The following is a 24940-nucleotide window of genomic DNA, read 5'->3' as shown; positions in this document are numbered from 1 at the left end:
AAAAGTTGGTTAAGTATTTGCAAGTCAACTTTTAATTTTGGTAAAATCATACAATAAATGCACAGGTGTTTTCTCGTGCAGGGCACAGCCTCTAAACTAGTACATAAAGCAAATACAAACTAGTGGGCGACTTCAGTGGCGTTCAGGGGAGTGTCTGGCCAGCCGAAAGCTCTCCAACCCCTCTTCTCTGCAGCTTCACATTTCCATTCATACGTTTCATCCAAACCTTTACTTTTCAGACTCAGTCAGCCAATGTTACTGTAAGACTCACCACACACTCCACAGAACACACGGAGGCCCAAATATGCAAATACAACAACAGAGCAGAACCACATGTTTTTTTTCCTTAAGATTGCCATGTGCCAGACATTCGCTGGGGGAAGGAAAAAAAACCCTCAAAAACAAGGAAAAGCTAATTGAATTGGAGAGAATCTGGACACTTCTTGCACTGGTACAATATTTTTTAGAAAATGTTATCACTTTTATCCAAACCTTGGCATTGGTTGTTTGTTTCAAATTTTGTTCGCCAATTAAACGTTAAGGTTGATTAGACGGTGTGGCCATGTGGCCATGTGGCCAGTACTGCTAGAAGTAACAGGTGTGGATTTTGATTGAGTCCAATATGACTGACATTAAAAAGCTCACACTACCCCGAAAAATATAAATTTCCACGCATACCGGTGACATTCAACATTCAAGTGCCAGTGTTTTTGTACTGTCTTTTGGTCAAGTTTCTTAAACTATCACTTTAGGCTTATAAAAATAAATATTTCTCAAAAATGCTTAATAAATTACACAAACTAGCAGCAAAAGTAGAATCTAGTAATCTGTGTGCAAATAGCTCAATTCTCAGACTGCTACTGAACTAACCCCTGGTCCCAAATAAATCCTGGTTTAAATAGTGATAACCCTTCCCCTTTCGTAAACAAGCTGCGTTTTTCACAATCTCCTCACACACAAAATTCGGAAGCTTTAAGGACACACACTCAAGACATTTATATAAAACTCTAGATGTGCAATAAAATGTTTTTTTTGAAAAACTTGATGGCCGTTAAGTAACATCACAAAGGGGCCTAGACCTAACTTAGGTAGCACCATTCAATCTGAAGTTAACACAATACCGTCAGTGCATCTGCTTCATAACCACCACCTCACTGTTATTGATTCAAATGTCAAGGCACAACAGACACTGAGAATATATACCTATTGCACTTAAAATGCCATTTTATCTTGCCAACGTTGGGCCTCCCTCCTATATAAGGAGGAAGCCTGGATGCCAGCTATAGTAGTAAACTGGCCAGTGGTTTTACATAATACACCAAGGCGGCCCAACCCTACAAAGGGAAGAATAGCTGCATTGGTTCTGTCAGAAATGAAGGATAGATAAAGCACCCCCGTCTTTGGCCGGGTGGCGTGGGCTAGATTCACCAGCCAGCATACACAGGAAAACCTCATTGCCTCTTAAATTGGTGCACTGGTAAATAAACTGCACTTCCCATCACTCTTTGCTACGTGTGCAATTCAGTTTGCTCGCCTGTACATTGCTGACCCTTAACTTTTGATCTTCCTACGCTCTCCGAGGAGGAAGCGCTTGTGTCTTTTTACAGTTAACCCGAGAATGTCCTTCGGATTCGAACGCAGCTTGAAAAAGAGAACTAAATTAAAAGGTGTAAGAGAACGACATTTTGTAATGAAATAAAAGCCTGCTGCAGAATTTCCTTTTGCATTTTTTTTAACTCCTTGACCAAAAAACAACAACACTTGCATGCGTATTTCATCCCAGGATGGCCTTGACAAAGAGCAAAGCCACCCAGGTTACTGTGTGGTCCTATGGCAACCATTCGAACTTCACTTTCTATATGGCAAGCGCTGTTTTAGAATTGACAATTTTAAGAAACATTCTCTCAGAAGGATGGATATTTGTCAATTGCCATCCTCCAAAATGTTTAAGTAAAAAAGCTCAATCAAAAACTAAATTCACCCACCAGGCAGCTAGAAGAAGTTGCTTCACTAGGTGCCACAATGCCAAGTCAATTTGTAAGTGGGGAACTGAACTTTTGAGCATCGACTTGCTCAAACAGCTTGTATGTATGGACATACCATTTAAATATTCAATTTTAAAATCGTACAACTGGAATGGCTCATTTAGTGAAGACTACCATATTCCTCTCCAGGATAGAGTGAGCGAAAAATATTTTGAACTCTTTTTTCCCCTTGAAGTGCACTTTTGTCACACAAGGGTTTGAAAACCTATAGTGGAATTCTCATAGGATGGCTGCAACATGCGGTCGGAGCTAGTTTGAGCCATCAGATTACCCTGTGACAAATTTGAAGCTCAAATGGACAAATGACTCACTCAAAAGTCATGTCATCTCAGTGTTTGCCAAGGTTTGATATTTAGTTCAAGCTTATTTTGTTTTCCTTCCGAATAAAATAACAAAACAACGGTTAAACCCCAAAACAAAAAATATATAATTTAGTTCTTGTTGGCCAGGTTTTAGCCAGTTATGACACTTAAAAGAAAATACAGATAAAACAATCTAATTGTTAAAGGCACAGTACATTTACAAACAAATGATCCTCAGTTTGTTTTGTTACAAAGAAAGAAAAAGCAGTTGTAATGAAAGAAAAAAAATAACTGCAAGTCCCAAGATCCTAAATACGCTATAGTCACTACGGGTGACCACACGATGATTCCAGAGCCTGGCGGTGCCATGTTTCTTTAGGAATCGCTCAGTGGCTCCAGCTTTCCTCTTGGTCAGCTGTCCTCTCGGTCCCCCGTCTCTCAGCTCCATTTTTTGGAAAAGCGGTCAGAGAATCACAGCTGGTAATGTACTGCAGTCTGTTTGGAAGCTACACGGGGGTTTATATAGTCTGGCTTAGGTTACACATGTGGTTTCCTTATCAGTGAGTTTGGCGTGGCGCGACCCACTGCGATGGTGGGGGAAGGAGGTGTAGGTAGAGGGGGATAGGTTTGGAGGGATGTTTAGTTGCCCCACCAGTCCACTCCCCCCTGATGAGAGTAGTTTCCTCCATAGCCGTCACTGCTGTAGAAGTTACCTCCAAAGCCACCTGTGATGTGGGGGGGGGGGGGGTCAGGACAGTGTTAGGAGTATAAGGACTGTGAGCATGGTTGGAATTAAACACTAACTCTTGGATGTGTCCTAAGAATTGTGGGATAGACCAACAGTAATATTTACACCCAAATGTTGCTCCAGTGTGAGGATTTAACTGATATTTACCGCCGCCACCGAATCCACGGTTTCCTCCATGTCCACCGGGCTGGCGTCCACCGCGACCCCCGAACCCTCCAGTGCTGCCGCCGCCACTGGTCTGACGGTAGTCCCTGGCTCCGAAGCCACCAGAGGTGAACCTAAACAGAGAGGATGAGTCAGTGATTAAGATAGTGAATGTCTCCAAACCCTTGTACTTCTGCTCCTTTATGTAGGTGTGTGTGTAAGTATGTGTGTACCTCTTGGAGCGTCCGCGGGTGTTGCTCTTGTGCTGGTGTTCATAGGCCAGGCTCTCCAGCCAGGAGGGCACTTCCTGTTTGGCCTCCACTAGGATGTCCAGAAGGTCCTTGGTGATGTTGCCGTTCTTATCGTTGAAGAACGACGTGGCCAGACCTGGGAGACAAGAGGGTTCACCATGTTACAGTAAAATAGTTATCTAAATGAAAAAAATGTGCATTACGTGTCGCTGAATGGTGAGTTGAGAGTTCTTGAATGTTGTAGAGGCTTACCTAGGTTGCCCACACGTCCAGTACGGCCAATACGGTGGACGTACTCCTCTATATCGCTGGGCAGGTCAAAGTTGATGACGTGCTTGACATTGGAGATGTCCAGGCCACGGGCAGCCACCTGGTACAAGAGACCGAATACAACTATTGGCCTTCTTGTTTGAACAGAAGCATGTTAGCTCCCTTTTTAAATGACCCCAACATGCAACCATATTGCATAACAAACACCAGGCCTTGAACAGTATGCCAAAGACCTAGTGTGTTTGGCTTTATCATTTGTCAACCAATATATTTTAGCTGTAACAGAGCTGTAGAATTCAAACCAAAATGTCAGCTTGCAGACTCACCGCCGTGGCAACCAGGATGGGGCAGCGTCCTGAGCGGAACTGGTGCAGAGCCTCCTCTCGGTCCCTCTGGGAGCGGTCGCCATGGATGCTGGTGCAGGCGTAACCCTCGCGGTACAGGAAGTCCTCCAGGGCATCCGCTCCCTTCTTGGTTTCCACAAACACCAGCGTCAGAGAGTTCTTACCTGGGGAGGAGAAGGAAGACCGGTGAGTCACGGCTTAAAAATGTTCAGATAGAAATAGATTCTGTATAACAGACACGGCCTCGGTTTCTGATATGGGAGGCTTAGCATCAGGTCTATTTGTGGCATTTCTATCTGCAACGTTCAGCGCTTGCTCAGCACCCTCCTAAACGAGCCCCAGGGAAGACATTACAGGTATGGAAACAGCATCTACCCACTACCCCCTGTGGGAGTAGGAGAGAGGAGAAACATCCATAGTGTTGCTAAGAGATGGAGGCTCTGGCAAAGAAAAGCTGCATATCTAAAGCTGCTACTCTACAGTGAGTAGGGCTTCTTCAAAAGGTTTAAAATGTTACAGCACATTCAGATAGAGAAACATGTTCAAACATATCTCTATCTGGTAGAATAGTGGATCATGTTATTGATTTTTCTAACTGCAGTGAACGTTTTTGCAAGCTGCCATGGCCATCATAACAAAAGAATAAGTGTAGGAAATGGCATACGGTTGCAGTAGCAAGCAGGGTGTGGGCTAAACAAATCAACAGTCATGGATTCCCAAATCAACACACAAAGGAGACAACACCCTTCAAAACAGTGAATGACCTCACAATGACAACCACACTAGATGGCTGATCAGAACCAACGGGACCTTCGTCTGGACACAAATGGATGACTAATATGGGTAACCAACACAGGCCAAGCAATAAATAAATAAACTGAAATATGAAATGAGATACAAGCTTCCACATCCACTTTAGTAATAATAAATTCCTACTTACCAGGTTTCTCTATGTTTTCACCTGCATTGTCCTGAACTTCGCTCGGAATGACTTTGGATAAAACCAAACCCGATGATAAACTCATTGCAGTTTCAACAGTTCATAAGTGACATTAAAAAGGGGGAGGCTAGCCAACAGAGTTCAGAAAACCCAATGGCCGCCATTAATGGTACCAACAAGTGCCAATACGACCTCATTATTAGAATGTTATTGTTCAGGAACATTTGGTGCCAACATGGAGGACGGTTTCCTGAACTCTGTGTGTACATGGCTCTGCATAGGAGTAACTGGGGGTTGGGGATACTAGGCAGGGTCAGTTTATGATAGCCAACATACCTAAGCTAGAGTATAAGTCTTCACCTCACATCTGACCCTATGACACTACCAACTCTGGGTCACGTTCAACACACACAAAAACTGCCCACTGAACACAACCCAGGCTTATGACCATCTGAAAGAACAGAATACCTGATGCAATCAATACTAGACCATCACAGCTGAATGGTTACCCATCTTCTAAGATCTATAGCTTACATCTGACAAGCTTTAAAAATCAGGAACTAGTCTAGTGTTAGGAGCAGGTGGAATCTGCTGGGAAGTTGTCCCATCAAAGACATGTCTGAATATTCAATCAATAATTAGCTTCAGGATTTAGTTAGATTTGATTAAAGACAGCCGATGTTGGGAAATCCTGCCGTTGCAGATTCCACCTAGCCCAACTGATCAAGTCAACATATTCATAAGACACCGAGGGGTTATTCAAACACAGGGTTTCTCAACTCCAGTCCTCAAACACCCACTGTCCATGCAGGTTTTCATTTCAACCAATCAAAGCTTCCGTCAGATAACCGAATGCCCTTATCAACCACATATCAATGTATATACAATTGTTGCTCAATTGGAATAAAATCTAGAACCTTGTGAGCGAGTCCCCAGGATGAGCTTTGAGAAACCCTGCACTACCAGTAAAAGTCCCAGTAAGTAACACACTAACAGACAGGGACAGGAGAGGGGGTTGAGTCAGTGACAGGTATAGTCCAGGTAGTTACCTGTAGCATTGAGCAGGTCCAGGAGGAAGGACCTCTTGTCACCGTCCTCCACCCACACCACCTTCTGGGTGATGTTCTCGGAGGTGGAGCCCACACGTCCCACCGCCAGGAAGATGTACTCCTCCAGGAAGTCACGCGCCAGGATCTGACCGAGGTGTTCGTGTTAGTTGTGGAGCCAACATGGAGGTTAGTTTATTAAAATGTGCGTGGAAAGGTGTGTTAATTCACCATAGAGAGAAGACAAAATGCAAATAACACATTTCCTCATTAACTTCTTTTGGCTACAGGGGCGGTATTGAGTAGCTTGGATGAAAGGTGCACAGAGATGCCCAGAGTAAACGGCCTGCTCCTCAGTCATAGTTACTAATATATGCATATTATTATTAGTATTGGATAGAAAACCCTCCGAAGTTTCTAAAACTGTTTGAATTATGTGAGTATAACAGAACTCATATGGCAGGCAAAAACCTGAGAAGTTCTACTTCCTGTTTGGATTTTTTCTGAGGCTGGTCAAGTTTCAACCAACCTCCCATTGAAATTACAGCGAGATATGGATGAGTTTTCACTTCCTACGGCTTCCACTAGATGTCAACAATCAATAGAACTTTGTCTGATGACTCTACTGTGAAGGGGGGCCGAAGGAGACAGGAATGATTCAGCACTGCCATGAGGTGACCACGCATTGAACACGCGCGTTCACGTGAGAGGCAGCTCCGTTCCATCGCTCAACTGAAGTCAATGTAATTCTCAGGTTGGAACGTAATTCAAGATGTATGTTAACAACATTCTAATGATTGATTCAGTACATCGTTTGACATGTTTCTACAGACTGTTACGAAACTTTTGGACATTGTCACGTTTTAGTGAACGCGCTGTGTGACTTTGGAATTGTTTACCAAACGCGCTAACCAAAGTAGCTAATTGGACATAAATAACAGACATTATCGAACAAATCAAGCATGTATTGTGGACCTGGGATTCCTGGGAGTGCATTGTGATGAAGATCAAAGGTAAGGGAATATTTATCATGTAATTTCTGGTTTCTGTTGACTCCAACATGGCGGCTAATTTGACTCGTTCTGAGCGCCGTCTCAGATTATTACATGGTTTGCATTAAGGAAAGCGGTTGCAACACAGCGGTTGCATTAAGTAGAGGTATATCTATAATTCCATGTGTATAACTTGTATTATCATCTACATTTATGATGAGTATTTCTGTTGAAACGATGTGGCTATGCACTATCAATGGATGTTTTTGGAACTAGTGAATGTAACGCGCCAATGTAAACTGATTTTTTTTTTTATAAATATGAACTTTATCAAACAAAACATACATGTATTGTGTAACGAAGTCCTATGAGTGTCATCTGATGAAGATCCTCAAAGGTTAGTGATTAATTTGAGCTATATTTCTGCTTTTTGTGACTGCTATCTTTCGCTCGAAAAATGGCTGTGCTTATTGTGGTTTGGTGTGACCTAACAATCATTTGTAGTGCTTTCGCTGAAAAGCATATTTGAAATTGGACACTTTGGTGGGATTAACAACAAGATTACCTTTAAAATGGTGTAAGACATGCACTTTCACTGGCTGTTGTCATATCGATCCCGTTACCGGGATTGCAGCCATAAGAAGTTTAAGCACAATACTTTTGACAAATACATAAGCAATTGTGGGGACTGGAGAGTAACAATTATTGTCCATGATCTCTTTAAGAAAGGGAGTTGAACACCATGTGGATGTGTGTACCTGGATCTCCTTGGGGAATGTAGCACTGAACATCATGGTCTGACGGATGCCTTTAGGGGGCATGGTGTCCTGCTCCACGATGCGTCTGATCTGGGGCTCAAAACCCATGTCCAACATCCGGTCAGCCTCATCCAGCACCAGGTAACTAACAGAGAGACAGGGTCAGGGATGGGCTGTAGACCTGTTTTCCCAGTCAGAGACGCATGGGTATGTAGGATTCCTTTCCTGTCCAGCAGGCCAATTCAACTAATCAATAGTCTGATAAGCTGCATCAGGAGAGTTAGAGCTGGGCTACGCAATATGGTCTCAGCTCTTGCTTGCACTCTGATGGACTAGGTGGAATTAATCATATTGCCCACATGTACGCAATTCATCTAGAGCTCTATTTGCACAGCGCTAGTATTACAAGAGAACACTGGTTATGTAATTATTACTCCAGAATGTCTTATTCCAAAGGACAATTCAGATGGGTTACATTTATTTCCCCAAACTGAAAATTACTTAAAAATCATACAATGTGATTTTCTGGATTTTTGTTTTAAATTCCGTCTCTCACAGTTGAAGTGTACCTATGATAAAAATTACTGACATCTACATGCTTTGTGAGTAGGAAAACCTGCAAAATTGGCAGTGTATCAAATACTTGTTCTCCCCACTGTATGTATGTATGTATATGTATATGTGTGTGTATATATATATATATATATATATATATATATATATATATATATATATATATATATATATATATATATATATATATATATATTCATGTGAGTTTAAAACCCATCTAATCAGTTATTGTTTCTTGCTCAAACCATGAGCAACGCCTGTCAAACTCAAGACATTCTCTCACAAGACAGGGATATCGAGTCGCACATGACTAGTATTATCAGAGGACTTTGGAGATAGTCGAAAAATGATAGGGTTTTTCCAGCTGGATTTATTACTCTTCTGCCATTTAAAAATGACTGACATGGAAGATTTGGACAGGACTTAAATTACAGATGTGGTGATTTGTTCACATAACGCCCACCCCCCCCAGTAAAATAAATCCAATGCGAATAGGGCTTAGGTTATTCGTCGAGGTAAAGTGCCTAGTGACTGGTCCCTGGGGCTTTGTAACTTGTCTGCACCTTTCAAAAACAATGAATTCAAGAACCAGATGCTATGTCTGGGACAGCTCAGTCTGCCAGCAGTCCAGACTGTTGGAAGTCTACTCACTTGCAGTAGTCGAGGCCGATCTTGCCCCTCTCCATCATGTCCACCAGTCGTCCAGGTGTAGCCACCAGCAGGTGACAGCCTCGCTCCAGGTCTCTGATCTGCTGGCCAATGTCAGCCCCTCCGTACACCACACAAGGACGCACACGGGACCGGTATGCAAACTACAGCAGGAGAGCGAGGTGGAAGAGGGTGAATACAGGGTACAGAGAGTGAGATGGGTGAATACGAGGTACAGAGAGTGAGAGAGAAGGGAGAGGGGGAATACGGGGTACAGAGAGAGAAAGCAGGGAAAGGGACAAGAGAGGAGAGAGAAAGGAGAACACAAACAATGATTGTGTGTTACACTGCAGTTCCCTAATACCAACCTTGGCTGGTTGGCCGTCAACACAAAAACAGAGCCAAAGAGATAGAGGCCCACTGGCAGACCGCTACCGACCTAGCTGGTATTGATGCTGATGGGATGTCTGTCCCCTCTGTGTGTGTGGTCACATTGCGTGGGTGTGTCAAGCATTTTGCTACACCCGCAATAACATCCCAGGTGAGAGGGTGGCAGTTGCTTACCTTTCTGGCCTCTTCGTAGATCTGCAGGGCCAGTTCTCTGGTGGGGGCCAGGACCAGAGCGAGGGGGTACTGCTTGCGGCGACCATACTTTCCGTTGTCCTGTCCTCCAGACTTCTGGGCAGCGAGGGCTTCTCCTGGGCCTTCATTGTAGATCTGACTCAGTACAGGCAACAGGAACGCGGCAGTCTTACCGGAACCTGAGAGACCACAGTTTATATTAGTCATATACCTATACTTAAATCAACTACAGTACAATAAAGTTGTCGTAAGTCATATCTGCATATAGCTCTCTAGACCAATCCAATTTGGAGTGGTTCTAGTTGGCTCTGGTTCTAACCTGTCTGGGCGCAGGCCATCAGGTCCCTCTTGTTCTTGATGATTGGAATGGCGTACTTCTGGACCGGAGTGGGCCGAGTGTAGCGGGTCAGGGCGATGTTACTCATGATGATCTCTCCCATCTCTATGTCTTGGAACTGAAATACGAAGACAAACCAGTCACTCAAATGAACACCAAACAGCTTTCACGCAACTGTTTCAGGGGGAAGGGGGGATATGTGCAGGGTGATCAACAGCACCACAAGCAGCTCAGTAGATCCTATGGGAAACGCTTCAGGTTTTGGAGAATACTAACAAAATGCTAACTAATAGGACATGAGGGCTACTGGATCTGAAACAGGGTTATTTGGCTAGAATAGTTGGAGACTCACGCTGTCAATGTGATGGGGGCAGTTTTGGCCAGTGGCCTCAACGGGAATGTCGTCGTAATTGTCAAAGTTAATCCCTGTGTTGCCACCAGCAAACAGCTCCCTGGGGAGAAGCAGAAACACAGAAGGTCAGGAAAGTGACAGAGAAAGGTCTACGTGACCATTTTAACAAGAGGGGATATTGATAAAGCGGATAGTGATGTATTGTAAAATGACATTGGTAACCCCTCATTATTGAAATATCATTAGTATGCAGAAAGGGGGGTAGGTTAGGTTACTACTCACTGTTCCAGGCGCTCATTGGCCTGAGTGGGTTTGGACCAGTCCTCATCATCCCTGGACTCCTCCACCCAGCGGCTGTTTCCACTGCCTACAAACCCTCCACGCTGGTAACTGTCAAGCATAACATAACCACAGGGGTCAGGAAAGCTAGCTTGCTAACGAGTTGCCTCATGGTACAGTACTGAACTCCGAGGAACCTGAAAACTGTTGGCTAAGGGCTTGGGAGTGAATTCTCTAGTCTTCTCACCTTCCTCGGGGCGCACTCCCGCCGTTGTTGAAAAAAGCAGACTTCCCCCTGTCGGGACGCGCACCGAAGCTGGTGTAGGCATCTTTAGTCGTGTTCCAGCCGCCGCCATCTTTGTTGTCGTAGATGCCAAACATGCCGGCATTCTGCATAGGCTGTACCGGGTTGTAGGTCACGCCCCTTCCTCCACGGAAACCTCCACCCCCCCTGCCCCTCTCCATGCGAGGCGGGCCACTGTTGTACCGGTTTCCTCCATTCATGCGGTTGTCATGGTAACCATTCTGCACGAAGCCATTGTTGCGTCCGCCGTCCCAGCCACCAGGCGTATCTTGGGTAAAAACAGAAAGGAAATAGAGGGGAGACATGGTGACTCCCATAGTACAAGAGGGTTTCCTCCTCATACGCAGTCAATACAATACTTTGTTTATTGGTCCATTTGCACAGATATTCTTTAGTTGTTGTTGTCACAGTACACAATCTGACAGACACCACAGGCTGGGAGCAACACAGGGGCAGCGGCAGAGCAGCACCCCTAGAGCACTTAGAGGTAGTGCCTTCCTCAAGGGCACAACAGCGGTAGGCAGTAACGTACCCTATAGGAAGAGAGATTTGGACCAAGTAGGCCTAGTTCCATTTCAGCCTCTAGCTACTTCCCCTTAGCCTTTCTATGTTCACAGATTAGAACGACCTGAATGGCTGTAAGAAATGTGTTGAGGTCCTTTAGAACTAGTAGGGGTTAGGGGCACAATGGAACCACGCCCTTCTTGGTTCCTTTGACTTTCACATCCCAGACACGCACCACTTGTTACTGCATGGATGCCTCTGAAAAGGGAAATAATTAAATTAAAAAGGACCTGGCTTATTTTCCCAGTAAACAATGCACAAGCCATACAATAAAACAGTCTACACAAGTCAATAATTTGGCTCATTAACTAGGGTCCCGATTAAGGAACATTCGTAATGCAAGCAGAATTAATTTGCTAATACCTACCACTTTAAATTCCACACACAAATAAATGGAAACGTTGCAATTAAGCAGTATGTTGGAATGACATAACTAATGGAGTCTGTTTTTTGTTTGAACAAAATGTAAGCATGTGAGAGCGGATGCCAACACCCTTAATGCAGGAAAAAGACAGTCATGTCTTCGTTTCACCCATGGGAATGTGGTTTAAAAGATGTAATTTGAGAGCCTCCAGTCCCCTTGTCGAAATGCACGTGGCCTTGTTTTCTAATCGAATTGAGTGAGACCACTGTTCTGGTAGCCAATTTAATTAAAACATGCAGAATAAAATAAAGATAACATTTAAAATAAAAAACGCCAGAGCTTCCCTCAGCCTAAGAGCGGATTCTAAAGGGACTTACAGCTTCCTGGTGCCATTGACAAAGCGCTCAAGCCTAGAGAAAGCATCTGCTGCAAAAAAAACAACGTCATGGGGGGGGGGGGGCTTCATGAAGAAAACATGCTGCCGATGTACTGCGAATGTAGGCCAGTAAGAGCATGGAAATGGAGTGGTTGATGGTTTGTCAAAGCAGTTCCCAGATGCGGTCACAAAATGTACTCCAGGACATTGGATATGTACGGTTTTGTGTCTGTCTTCCTGTAGTCTCTTTTGGGATGAGATAAAAACAAGCGGCTGGCTATATAAGATGGGGATTCTAACGCAACCTTTACGCCACTGTTTCCAACTAGAGGAGAAAATCAATACATCCGGGTCTCCCTCTAACTGACCTTGTACCAGTCCAGCGAGAAGAAATTGTCAAGATAAAACTAAAGCTAATTGTCTGCTTTTTTTAAAGGGAAATTCACAGCATCGTTGCTAGCTCAATCAATTTAGTGAAATGTTTATTATGGGCCACTACAATGCATTTTGGCATTCTTGACCACTAGGGGGCCAGGGCATTTTTACAGTGTCCAACTGGCATACCTCATAGAGGTGGTAGTGTTGATGGGGGGACGACACTTACCATTTTTGGAAGCCTCTTGGTTCCGTAAATGAGGTGGAATGTAACAGGTCCCTAGAGAGACAGACTTGTGAACACAAGGGCAGTACTGTACACAAACGGACAAACACGTCACAGGTCTAATGGGTTCCTAGTCTTATTCTAGGGATGTCTCAATCCCTTTAATTTAATAGGGATTAAGTAGCCTATCTGGCCTGTTTGATTAAACAAAACAAAAACAAAAAAAGTTGAAAACTGTCTTGTACCCCAAATGAGGAAACTGGAAACTTAAATGGCGTTTATGCTATTTCATAAATGATAAGAGCATGAATTGGCTAAAAATAAATAAGTGAAATTAAAATCACTTGATGGCATCTTATACCTAAATTAACCTAGTAATACACTGATGGAAATGTGAGTCAGTCCCAATAGTTTAAAGCTCCCTACTCTAGTCTCTTTCCCACAAAGGCCAGTGATGTCAGGACTGGGATGTTTCATGGGCCTTTGATTGGACGGTACCAATAATTTATCTGCAGAACACTAACTCAGCTCGACTTCAGACCACTACTACGGTCTGAAAAAAACAGCAAAAGTTTTTGACTTTGGGGTATGAACTATCCATTAAAAAGGCCACCTGGGGGGGATATATTCAGTCCTTGAACCACCCAATGGCCCTGAAGGAAAGGATAAGAGTGAGGGCTGCTTCAGACCAAGTGATCCTAAAAGAAAAGGATCATCATAACATAACCTAGATGTCCTTTGGCCCAAAGAGTAGAGATCACTTACTGCCAGTGCCTCCGCCCTGCCCGTCAGCATTGTTCAAGCCTAGGACAGCAAGCTGAAATAGAAAATGAAACGTACAGTTAGGTACTATGGTAAACACTGTTATGGATAAATGTAATTCTAAACATGCATATAGGACAGGAAGCCGCAAGACAAAGGGTGACAAACTGGGTAACACTCCATCTATAGATGCTCCACAGTAACATTTCAACTAACAATCTACTAACCCTAACACTTATCCTAACCCTTTCCCTATCCTACGCCAGCAGTTGCTTATCAACAGATGGTCACACTATCCAAATAAAGTGTGACAAACTGTTGATCTCCAGAAAGCAGAAAGACATGAATATCCCTTATGTATAATGGGGGAAGCACTGTAGTATATGTGAAGCAGGGAACTCCCCTGTCTAGTCGTTGCCCCCCCCCCCCCCCACCACCACAATCCAATTACAGTAAGCTTCAATTGTACACTTTGCAGAGCAGTCTACCGTGGGTGTACCTTTGCAAGCAACCAAAGATACTTTCTTACAAGGCAGACACTCAAAACTGCCAATAGGCTAGAACAGTGCTGCCCAACCCTCTTCCTGGAGATCTACCGTCCAACCTTAATTTAACACACCTGATTCTACCATTTAGCTGCTCAACAAGACCTTAACTAGCTGAATCAGATATGCTAAATTTGGGTTGGACTGAAAACCTACAGGACAGTAAATCTCCAGGAAGAAAGTTGGGCAGCCCTGGGCTACAAGAATACAGACCCAAAAAAAGGGTGTACGGTGAGGGAGAAATAATGGACCAATGCATAAAAAAAAAAAAAAAAAACCCAGCAGTAAACAAATCAGTTTACACTAAAAGAAAAACATATAGGATTTTTTAAACAAAGTATCAGCTGTTACCCAATGTCCAAAAAAATCCAAATACTGTACTTTATGAAACACTATAATAGAAAAGTATGTGGACAACCCTTAAAATTTGGTGATTTCAACCACACAAGTTGCTGCCAGGCGTATAAAATCGAGCACACAGCCATGCAATCTCCATAGACAAACATTGGCAGTAGAATGGTCTCATTGAAGAGATCAATGACTTTCAACGTGGCACCATCAAGTCATTACATTTCTGGCCTGCAAGAGTTGCCCCGGTCAACTTTAAGTGCTGTTATTGTGAAGTGGAAACGTCTAGGAGCAAGTGGTAAGCCACAAGCTCACAGAACGGGACTGCTGAAGCACGTACAAATCTGTCCTCGGTTGCAACACTCACAACTGGAAGCATCAGCACAAGAACTGTTAGTCAGGCGCTTCATGAAAAGGGTTTCCATGGCCAAGCAGCCGCACACAAGCCTAAGATCTCCACGCGCAAAACATCGGCTGGAGTGGTGTAGAGCTTGCCTCCTTTGGACTCTGGCGCAGTGGAAACGCGTGCTTTGGTTTGATGAATCCTGTTACACCATCTGACTGTCCGATGGACAAATCTGGGTTTGGTAGATACCAGGAGAACACTATCTGCCCGAAGGCATAGTGCCAACAGTAAAGATTTGGTGGAGAAGGAATAATGGTCTGGGGCTGTTTCTCACTGTTTGGGCTAGGCCCCTTATTTCCAGTGAAGAGAGATCTTAACGCTACAGCATACAATTACATTCTAGATCACAGGTGTCAAACTCATTCCACGGGGGGCCAAGTGTCTGCGGGTTTTCGCTCCTCCCTTGTACTTGATTGATGAATTAACATCACTAATTAGTTAAGAACTCCCCACACCTGGTTGTCTAGGGCTTTATTGAAAGGAAAAAACAAAAACCTGCAGACACTAGGCCCTCCGTGGAATGAGTTTGACACCCCTGTTCTAGATGATTCTGTGTTTCCACCTTTGTGGCAACAGTTTGGGGAAGGCCCTTTCCTGTTTAAGCATGACAATGCCCCCGATCACAAAGCAAGGGCCATACATAAATGGTTTGTGGAGAACGGTGTGGAAGAACTAGACTGGCCTGCAAAGAGCCCTGACATCAACTCCATCGAACACCTTTGGGATGAATTGGAACGCCAAATGCGATCCAGGCCTAATCACCCAACATCAGTGCCCGACCTCACTAATGCTTGTGGCTGAATGGAAGCAAGTCCCTGCAGCTATGTTCTAACTAGAGGTCGACCGATTAATCGGAATGGCCGATTAATTAGGGCCGATTTCAAGTTTTCATAACAATAGGAAACCGGTAATTTGACACCGATTTTTTTTATTTATTACACCTTTATTTAACTAGGCAAGTCAGTTAAGAACAAAATCTTATTTTCAATGACGGCCTAGGAACGGTGGGTTAACTGCCTCGTACAGGGGCAGAACAACAGATTTTTACCTTGTCAGCTCGGGGGATTCAATCTCGCAACCTTACAGTTAACTAGTCCAACACTAACCACCTGATTACATTGCACTCCACGAGGAGCCTGCCTGTTACGCGAATGCAGTAGAAGCCAAGGTAAGTTTCTAGCTAGCATTAAACTTATCTTATAAAAAACAATCAATCAATCATAAATCACTAGTTAACTACACATGGTTGATGATATTACTAGTTTACCTAGCGTGTCCTGCGTTGCATATAATAGATGCGGTGCGAATCGTTGCGCCAATGTGTACCTAACCATAAACATCAATGCCTTTCTTACAATCAATACACAGAAGTATATATTTTTTTAAACCTGCATATTTAGCTAAAATAAATCCAGGTTAGCAGGCAATATTAACCAGGTGAAATCGAGTCACTTCTCTTGCGTTCATTGCACGCAGAGTCAGTGTTTATGCAACAGTTTGGGCCGCATAATTTGCCAGAATTTTACGTAATTATGACATAACATTGAAGGTTGTGCAATGTAACAGGAATATTTAGACTTATGGATGCCACCCGTTAGATAAAATAAGAAACGGTTCCGTATTTCACTGAAAGAATAAACGTTTTGTTTTCGAGATGATAGTTTCCGGATTTGACCATATTAATGACCTAAGGCTCGTATTTTTGTGTGTTATGTTATAACTAAGTCTATGATTTGATAGAACAGTCTGACAGCGGTGGTAGACAGCAGCAGGCTCGTAAGCATTCATTCAAACAGCACTATCGTGCGTTTTGCCAGCAGCTCTTCGTTGTGCTTCATGCATTGCGCTGTTTATGACTTCAAGCCTATCAACGCCCGAGATTAGGCTGGTGTAACCGATGTAAAATGGCTAGCTAGTTAGCGGGGTTCGCGCTAATAGCGTTTCAAACGTCACTCGCTCTGAGACTTGGAGTGGTTTTTCCAATTGCTCTGCATGGGTAACGCTGCTTTGAAGGTGGCTGTTGTCGATGTGTTCCTGGTTCGAGCCCAGGTAGGAGCGAGGAGAGGGACGGAAGCTATACTGTTACACTGGCAATACTAAAGTGCCTATAAGAACATCCAATCGTCAAAGGTTAATGAAATACAAATGGTATCGAAAGAAATAGTCCTAGAATTCCTATAATAACTTTTTATGGCTGCAGGGGCAGTATTGAATAGCTCTGATAAAAGGTGCCCATTTCAAACGGCCTCGTACTCAATTCTTGCTCGTACAATATGCATATTATTATTACTATTGGATAGAAAACACTCTCTAGTTTCTAAAACCGTTTGAATTATATCTGTGAGTCAAACAGAACTCATTTGGCACAAACTTCCTGACCAGGAAGTGGAAAGTCTGAAATCGATGCTCTGTTCTACTTCCTGCCTATACATGGGCATGATACGTATTAGTATACGTGCACTTCATACACCTTCCCCTGGATGTCAAGAGGCGGTGAGAGAAGAAATTTCGTGTTTATCTTGGTCTGAAGTGGAATACAAGCTCTTTGTATGACGTGTCCGCCCATTTCCTGTTTTCTGGAGAGCGCGAAAGGGGACTTGGATTTGCCTTCTGTTTAGCTGCCGTTATAGGCAACTAATATCTCCCGCTTTGATTTTATTTGATACATGTGACCATATCATCGTAAAGTATGTTTTTTCAATATAGTTTCATCAGATTATTGAAACATTTTCGGGAGTTTTGCCGTGTTCCGTTCTCTTCGGTTTGTTGACATGGAGAGATTCGCGCCACTTGGCAAGTGTGCTTGCTAATTCAAGAGGGAAAATGAACGTTCTAAATCCAAACAACGATTGTTCTTGACAAAGGACACCTTGTCCAACATTCTGATGGAAGATCACCAAAAGTAAGAAACATTTTATGATGCTATTTCATATATCTGTCGTGCATGTGAACTAGTCGCCGGCGCCCAACTTTGGGGTACTCAGCTATACCGAAGCTGGATGTCGTAATTAAGTTATTTTTTAGAATTCTAACACTGCGATTTCATTAAGAACTAATGGATCTATCATTTCCTATACAACATGTATTTTTTAGTTATGTTTATGAATAGCTATTTGGTCAGAATATGTGTGTCAGAAAACGTGTCAGAAAAATATCGTTGCTGTTTAGACGTTGTGGAAAAAGTAGCTAAGATAGCAACATGTATAACCACTGATTTCAGCTTTAAATATGCACATTTTCGAACAAAACATAAGTGTATGTATAACCTGATGTTATAGGACTGTCATCTGATAAAGAATATCAAGGTTAGTCAAAAATTATATATCCTTTGCTGGTTTGTTACGATCGCTAACTTTTACTGCTGGGAAATGGCTTGTCTTTCTGGCTATTGTGGTAAGCTAATATAACGCTATATTGTGTTTTCGCTGTAAAACACTTAATAAATCGGAAATATTGGCTGGAATCACAAGATGCCTGTCTTTCATTTGCTGTACACTATGTATTTTTCAGAAATGTTTTATGATGAGTAATTAGGTATTTGACGTTGGTGTCTGTAATTATTCTGTCTGCTTTCGGTGCAATTTCTGATTGTAGCTGCAATGTAAACTATGATTTATACCTGAAATATGCACATTTTTCGAACAAAAGATAGATTTATTGTATAACATGTTATAAGACTGTCATCTGATGAAGTTGTTTGTTGGTTAGTTTGGTTAGTTCTTGGTTAGTTAGGTTGGCTTTGTGCATGCTACCTGTGCTGTGAAAAATGTCTGTCCTTTTTTTGTATTTGGTGGTGAGCTAACATAAATATACGTGTTGTTTTCGCTGTAAAACATTTTAAAAATCGGACATGTTGGCTGGATTCACAAGATGTGTATCTTTCATTTGCTGTATTGGACTTGTTAATGTGTGAAAGTTAAATATTTTAAAAATATATATTTTGAATTTCGCGCCCTGCACTTGAGCTGGCTGTTGTCATAAGTGTACCGAGGTCGGGCTTGCAGCCATAAGAAGATAACTACAACCTAAAACTTCTTACGTGGGAATATTGAAGACTTATGTTAAAAGGAACCACCAGCTTTCATTTGTTCTCATGTTCTGAGCAAGGAATTTAAAATGTAGCTTTCTTACATGGCACATATTGCACTTTTACTTTCTTCTCCAACACTTTGTTTTTGCATTATTTAAACCAAATTGAACATATTTCATTATTTATTTGAGGCTAAATAGATTTTATTGATGTATTATATTAAGTTAAAATAAGTGTTCATTCAGTATTGTTGTAATTGTCATTATTACAAATAAATGTATTTAAATAATAATAATAAAATAAAAATTGGCCAATTAATCGGTATCGTCTTTTTTTGGTCATCCATAGGTATCGGTATCGGCATTGAAAAATCACAATCGGTCGACCTCTAGTTCTAACATGTAGTGGAAAGCCTTCCCAGAAGAGTGGAGGCTGTTGTAGCAGCAAAGGGGGTACCAACTCCATATTAATACCTATGATTTTGAAATTAGATGTTTGACGAGCAGGTGTCCACATACTTTTAGACTTGTAGCTATAGCTATTCTACGTAGCTAGTCTACGTTATTAGACTAGTAGCTTTCCGTGTTACAGTTCAGACTTAGTGAGAAGTGTGTGATGTGTGCGTGTTGGGTAAGTGTGTGGCGATGCTGAGAAGTGTGTGTCTTAAGCCTTCCGCATGTGTCGGCAAGCCGAACGAGTGTGCTCGTATACTCCCTTAAAAAGACCATCACTTGAAAAAGTACTATTGCTTATTTTTTCTAGTTTTTGTCCATCTTGAGACGCCGTAGCCAGTATACACTTGGTCAAAATAGACAACTCAAGAAATTTGTAAATCATTGAGGTTGTTGCCAAAGACGCGTTGCCCCCCCCCCCCCCCCCCCCTCTTTTTTCTTTCATTTTACAAAGATTTTTGGCACATTATTTCTAAAGTGAAAAATATTACTCTCATTGGAATGTCAACACACTTCATTGAAGAATCCATACTCCTAACCATTCCCAGACGAAGGGGCGTGAACAGCCGGGGGAAAAAGACTTGCCGAAAACCAAAAATGAACAACACTGCAACACTGTTATAATAAAAGCATGAACTGTTCCAAATGATTGTGGATGGGAAGCATGCAGACACAATTAGGCTGTGTGTGAGTATGTAAGTATGTAATTTGCATAAAGTAGTGTAAAAAGTGTAAAGCTAATTTCATAAATTGTTTCAATTTTTTGCAAACTCAAGTTTGGTATAAAATATTTAGATCTGTTAATATGACCACCCTACTTTCAATTGGGCTTAAATTACAGTAATGATGTATTCTGTACTGCCTGGTTTGCGTATGAAGTGCCTAATTTGCATTACACAGCATTTTAAGTTAATAATTTATTGCTTTTATTTGAATAATCTCTATACTACATCAGCCCTGAAAATGTCCTAACAGTATGACTACACCATCTTGAAATATTGGACAATATGTGTTTAATTTAAGAATTCAGAAAAGTGATTTGGTGCCATTATTGACTAGGGATTGACAATGACATGTCGCGACCTTTTTAGATCACTTGAACATTTGATATCAGCAATGGTAAATTCTATCATCAGGAAATAAAGTATTGTGTGTTCATGAGAGGTTTCTCTATAACATGGAATACAAAGTGTAACACCAGAACCATAGCTTGATTTCGTTCCCTAACCCTACCAAAACACTCCAATTACAGAGTTGGACTAGATTCTTCTCTGCTCAAATGTATATACTGCTACCTAAACTCTTCCCCTCGAGTCCTTTACTTTAACAGACAAATACAGGTTGTCAAGGAGCGTGACCAACATGGCTCAGAGGTCTTATTTCCTGTGTCAAAATAAGTTGGCCCCCACCAACCCAACATCATTTCACACTGCCAAGCACATGTCAAATATGCATCTGCTGACTATCAGAAAATGTCATGACAGTTTACTAATTATGTTAGGTTTCATCTTCCACGTTTGACCATATTTAACATAGACAAATGTTGCATTTGCAAATGCAGTTACAGCAAGACTCATTTTTATAATGTTTCCATACCAAATTAATGGGTGTTTTCCTGGATACTGTCAGCTGGACTAACGTTACAGGTGACAAAAACTGGATGATTTAACAATGACAGGTTCTTTAACATGGCAACAAGATCTATAGCACAACACAACGCCAAACAATGCAGTCGTTGCTAGCCAGCAACTGTGCAAAGCATAAACACGCTTTGTTCATTCGGGATTAAAACAATGTGACAGTGACGCAGAAGAAAATGTAGCCAGCTAGCTTTCATGTTAGCGGACGTACCTAACGCTAACTAGAGGCCAAACTAGCAAGCAGGCTAACAATCATCAGCTCAAGTGAATAAATGCAAGATATTTTTTTGTTGTTAATGTCACCAACATTGAACATAGGGTTTAGATTGCATGTCTCAGAGGCATAGTTAAGGATAAACCCAATTGTCAGAAATACTGCATTGTTGAACGTGAAGCACCGCCATCGTCACCAACCATTATCACCCACCGGCCTCCATTTTACCCAGAGATTAGACAACACACGCAGTTACAGCTAACGTAGCTAGCGAGCAAAGCTAACCAGCTATCTTGGTATCAACGACTGCATTTCAGACTCGTTCTACTCATTTCTACGTGTTATAGATATGAAAACAAATAACAATAAATACAGAAAACTCACCTGCTGTTCTAGACCGTGTAAATTTTCGACGGCCACATGACTCATAACTAAAGAATATTGAGGAAAAATGTTGTCGTCGAGAAGGGATCTCTTTGTTTGCCGGTTTGTCGACGTCCCTTAGGTTTCGCTCGTCTTTTCTTCTTTTGTCAATTTCCGAATGAATGAACCTTAAAGATACAGTTGATATATTATATTACTGTAAATTATTTTTGCTTATTTTCATGACACTATAGTTAGGTGGTCTAAAGCCTTTAAACCGACAACGCTTACTAACTGGTGGTGGTGCGTGTCGTGGTGTAATGGAAGCTAGAAGCAGGAACCCAGAGCGAGATTTTATTGGTTGAGACAACCACAAAGAGCAGAGGAGGACATTGCGCATATCACAACATTTTATCACCCTTTCCAAAAAGTTTTTAAAAGTCTGGCTACATTTGTATAATTTGCTGTACTATTTCATATTCAATTGTGATGTAGAATATCGTCATAGTTGAGTTAAAGATATTCAGCAGTATATGACAGTCAATACCTCATACAGTATCAGTCAAAAGTTTGGACATACCTAACATACTCATTCATTCAAGTCCTTTATTTTTTCCTATTTTGTCCATTGCGAAAAATACTTAAAACATCAAAACTATGAAATAATGGAATCATGTAGAAAAGTGTTAAACAACTCAAAATATATTTTCGATTTTTCAAAGTAGATAAAAACTGGCGCACACCCAGAATAATAGTTTGTGTGGAGGTGCTGACTAACGGCGAATAAACTATCAAAATAAATCAAGTCGCACACTCCATGTATAATCTCCCAGCAATTTAATGGGTATTTACCAACGTTTCGGCATCACTGTGCCTTCCTCAGGGTAATGTCATGAATTATTGAACCAGGTTATGTAGACACACTACAATTAGTGTAACCAATGACAGTAGTGAGATTTTTCAAAGTAGCCACCCTTTGCCTTGATGACAGCTTTGCACACGCTTGGCATTCTCTCAACCAGCTTCACCTGGAATGCTTTTCCAACAGTCTTGAAGGAGTTCCCAAATATGCTGAGCACTTGTTGGCCGCTTTTCCTTCACTCTGCGGTCCAACTCATGCTAAACCATCTCAATTGGGTTGAGGCCAGGTCATCTGATGCTATTGGTCAAATAGCTCTTACACAGCCTGGAGGTGTGTTGAGTCATTGTCCTGTTGAAAAACAAATCATAGTCCCACGAAGAGCAAACCAGATGGGATGGCGTATCGCTGCAGAATGCTGTGGTAGCCATGCTGGTTAAGTGTGCCTTGAATTCTAAATCACTGACAGTGTCACCAGCAAAGCACCCCCACACCACCTCCTCCATGCTTCACGGTGGGAACTACACATGTGGACCAAAGGACAGATTTCCACCGGTCTAATGTCCATTGCTAATGTTTCTTGGCCCAAACAAGTCTCTTTTTCTTATTGGTGTCCTTTAGTAGTAGTTTCTTGGCAGCAATTAGGCCATTAAGGCCTGATCCACACAGTCTCCTCTGAACAGTTGATGTTGAGATGTGTCTGTTACTTGAACTCTGTGAAGCATTTATTTCGGCTGTAATTTCTGAGGCTGGTAACTCTAATGAGCTTATCATCTGCAGCAGAGGTAACTCAGGGTCTTCCTTTCCTGTGGCGGTCCTCATGAGAGACAGTTTCATCATGGTGCTTTATGTGTTTTGAGACTGTACTTGAAGAAACTTAAAAAGTTCTTGAAATGTTCCATATTGACTGACTTTCATGTCTTAAAGTAATGATGGACTGTCATTTCTCTTTGCTAATTTGAGCTGTACTTGCCATAATACGGACTTGGTCATTTACCAAATAGGGCTATCTTCTGTATACTCCCCCTACCTTGTCACAACACAACTGATTAGCTCAAACGCATTAAGGAAAGAAATTCCACAAATAAACTTTTGACAAAAGTTTATCTCCAGGCTGTATCACATCCGGCCGTGATTGGGTGTCCCATAGGGCGGCACACAATTGGTCCAGCGTCGTCCGGGTTTGGCCGTCATTGTAACTAAGAATTTGTTCATAACTAACTTGTCTAGTTAAATAAAGGTTAAATATATATATATATATATATATATTTAAACAAGGCACACCAGTTAATTGAAATGCATTCCAGGTGACTACCTCATGAAGCTGGTTGAGAGAAATAGTGTGCAAAGCTGTCATCAAGACAAAGGTTGGCTATTTAAAGAATATAAAATATAAAATGTATTTTGATTTGTTTAACACTTTTACTACATGATTCTGTGTTATTTCATAGTTTTGATGTCTTCACTATTACTCTAAAATGTAGAAAATAGCCAAAATAAAAACCCTGAAATGAGTAGGTGTGTTATATTTGTTAATACATTTTTTTTGAAAGAAGCCTTTTAATCAACCACCAACCTACTTTTTTTGTAGTATTCCCCTGCTGTTTATCCACGTGTTTCAAATTGCGACATAACAGGTAGCTGCCTGGAGGCTACTGTACTGACACGCCTTGTTATGTGAATGCAGGGTCCCAAAATGTAGGTGTCTTGAAGTCTCTGCCAGGAGTTCTGGACTTCTATGGCACAGGAGGTAGTATGCATGGTGGATGCATCGAAAACATTAAGGTCACTGGCTCTAGGTTTCCCTGGCTGCATTGGTTTTAGTCAGATAGGCCTGAACACTGGTGCTGATAATTCTACAGCCATGACTTTGACTGGGCAAGGAACTTTGACTTTGTCATATTAGGTAGAGATCGAGGAATGGCTGACAGCTGTAAAATCTCATTATGTCAACATCACACCCCCTTTGCCTTTCTAACAGTCCTTAGGAGAATCTCAATTGCAACTCCTCGCCTCCTCAAAAGCCATTGGAGGAGAAGGTCAGAGGGGAGGGACCTCTGGCTTTCTCGTCCAATGACTTTTGAGGAGGCGGTGAGGAGAAAGGCAGCGAGGTGTACGCAATTGAGACTCTCCCCTTGACATTCCTCCAGCTGGTGAGAATGAGCTAGAATAAACTGTGCCTGCTGAGAGAATAGATGCCAGACATTGTTGCTTCAAAAGCAGATCTAGTGTCAGTTTTCACCTACTGAAAGAGGATAGGGCTGGGGTAAAGTTGGCCGACTGTGGATCAGTGGCTGGAAGCCTGCTGTGGCAAACCGGCTAATCCCTTCACAGCGTCTGCTCAAAGTGGGGTTTATAAGCTGTGTTGTAAAGCTTGTCTGTTTGGTTCGTTAGATTGACAAGTACAAGGTTAAATAGGGGCAAAAGAAAAGTTACTCAATAATATAAAGTAATTTCCTCTCCCTTGACTCCTCCCATTTATCCATGCCAATCTAAAAACA

The 24940-nt window shown here is 42.1% G+C and overlaps 1 protein-coding gene across 3 annotated transcripts; it reads right to left on the bottom strand.

Moving 5' to 3' along the window:
- Window positions 1–9: 9 nt before the first annotated feature.
- On the bottom strand, window positions 10–21931 carry LOC129840624 (ATP-dependent RNA helicase DDX3X-like). 3 transcript variants are annotated; one of them, XM_055908633.1, is made up of 17 exons: window positions 21602–21931; window positions 13586–13637; window positions 12824–12874; window positions 10859–11183; window positions 10615–10722; window positions 10333–10432; window positions 9963–10098; window positions 9626–9822; window positions 9065–9225; window positions 7841–7985; window positions 6094–6238; window positions 5045–5095; window positions 4087–4268; window positions 3743–3860; window positions 3473–3626; window positions 3243–3373; window positions 10–3072 (listed from the first exon to the last, which is right to left on the bottom strand). In XM_055908633.1, exons 1-17 carry the CDS (start codon window positions 21644–21646, stop codon window positions 2987–2989), a joined length of 2187 nt encoding a protein of 728 aa, XP_055764608.1. In that variant the 5' UTR covers window positions 21647–21931; the 3' UTR covers window positions 10–2986. The 3 variants fall into 3 exon arrangements, with proteins under 3 accessions (XP_055764608.1, XP_055764609.1, XP_055764610.1); XM_055908634.1 differs by lacking the exon at window positions 5045–5095; XM_055908635.1 differs by lacking the exon at window positions 12824–12874.
- Between the last annotated feature and the right edge of the window lie 3009 nt (window positions 21932–24940).

This window comes from Salvelinus fontinalis, chromosome 41 (genome assembly GCF_029448725.1).
Source record: "Salvelinus fontinalis isolate EN_2023a chromosome 41, ASM2944872v1, whole genome shotgun sequence".
Taxonomy (NCBI): Eukaryota; Metazoa; Chordata; class Actinopteri; order Salmoniformes; family Salmonidae; genus Salvelinus; species Salvelinus fontinalis.
Note: the sequence above shows the minus strand (reverse complement) of the source record. Positions and strands in the feature narration are given on the sequence as shown.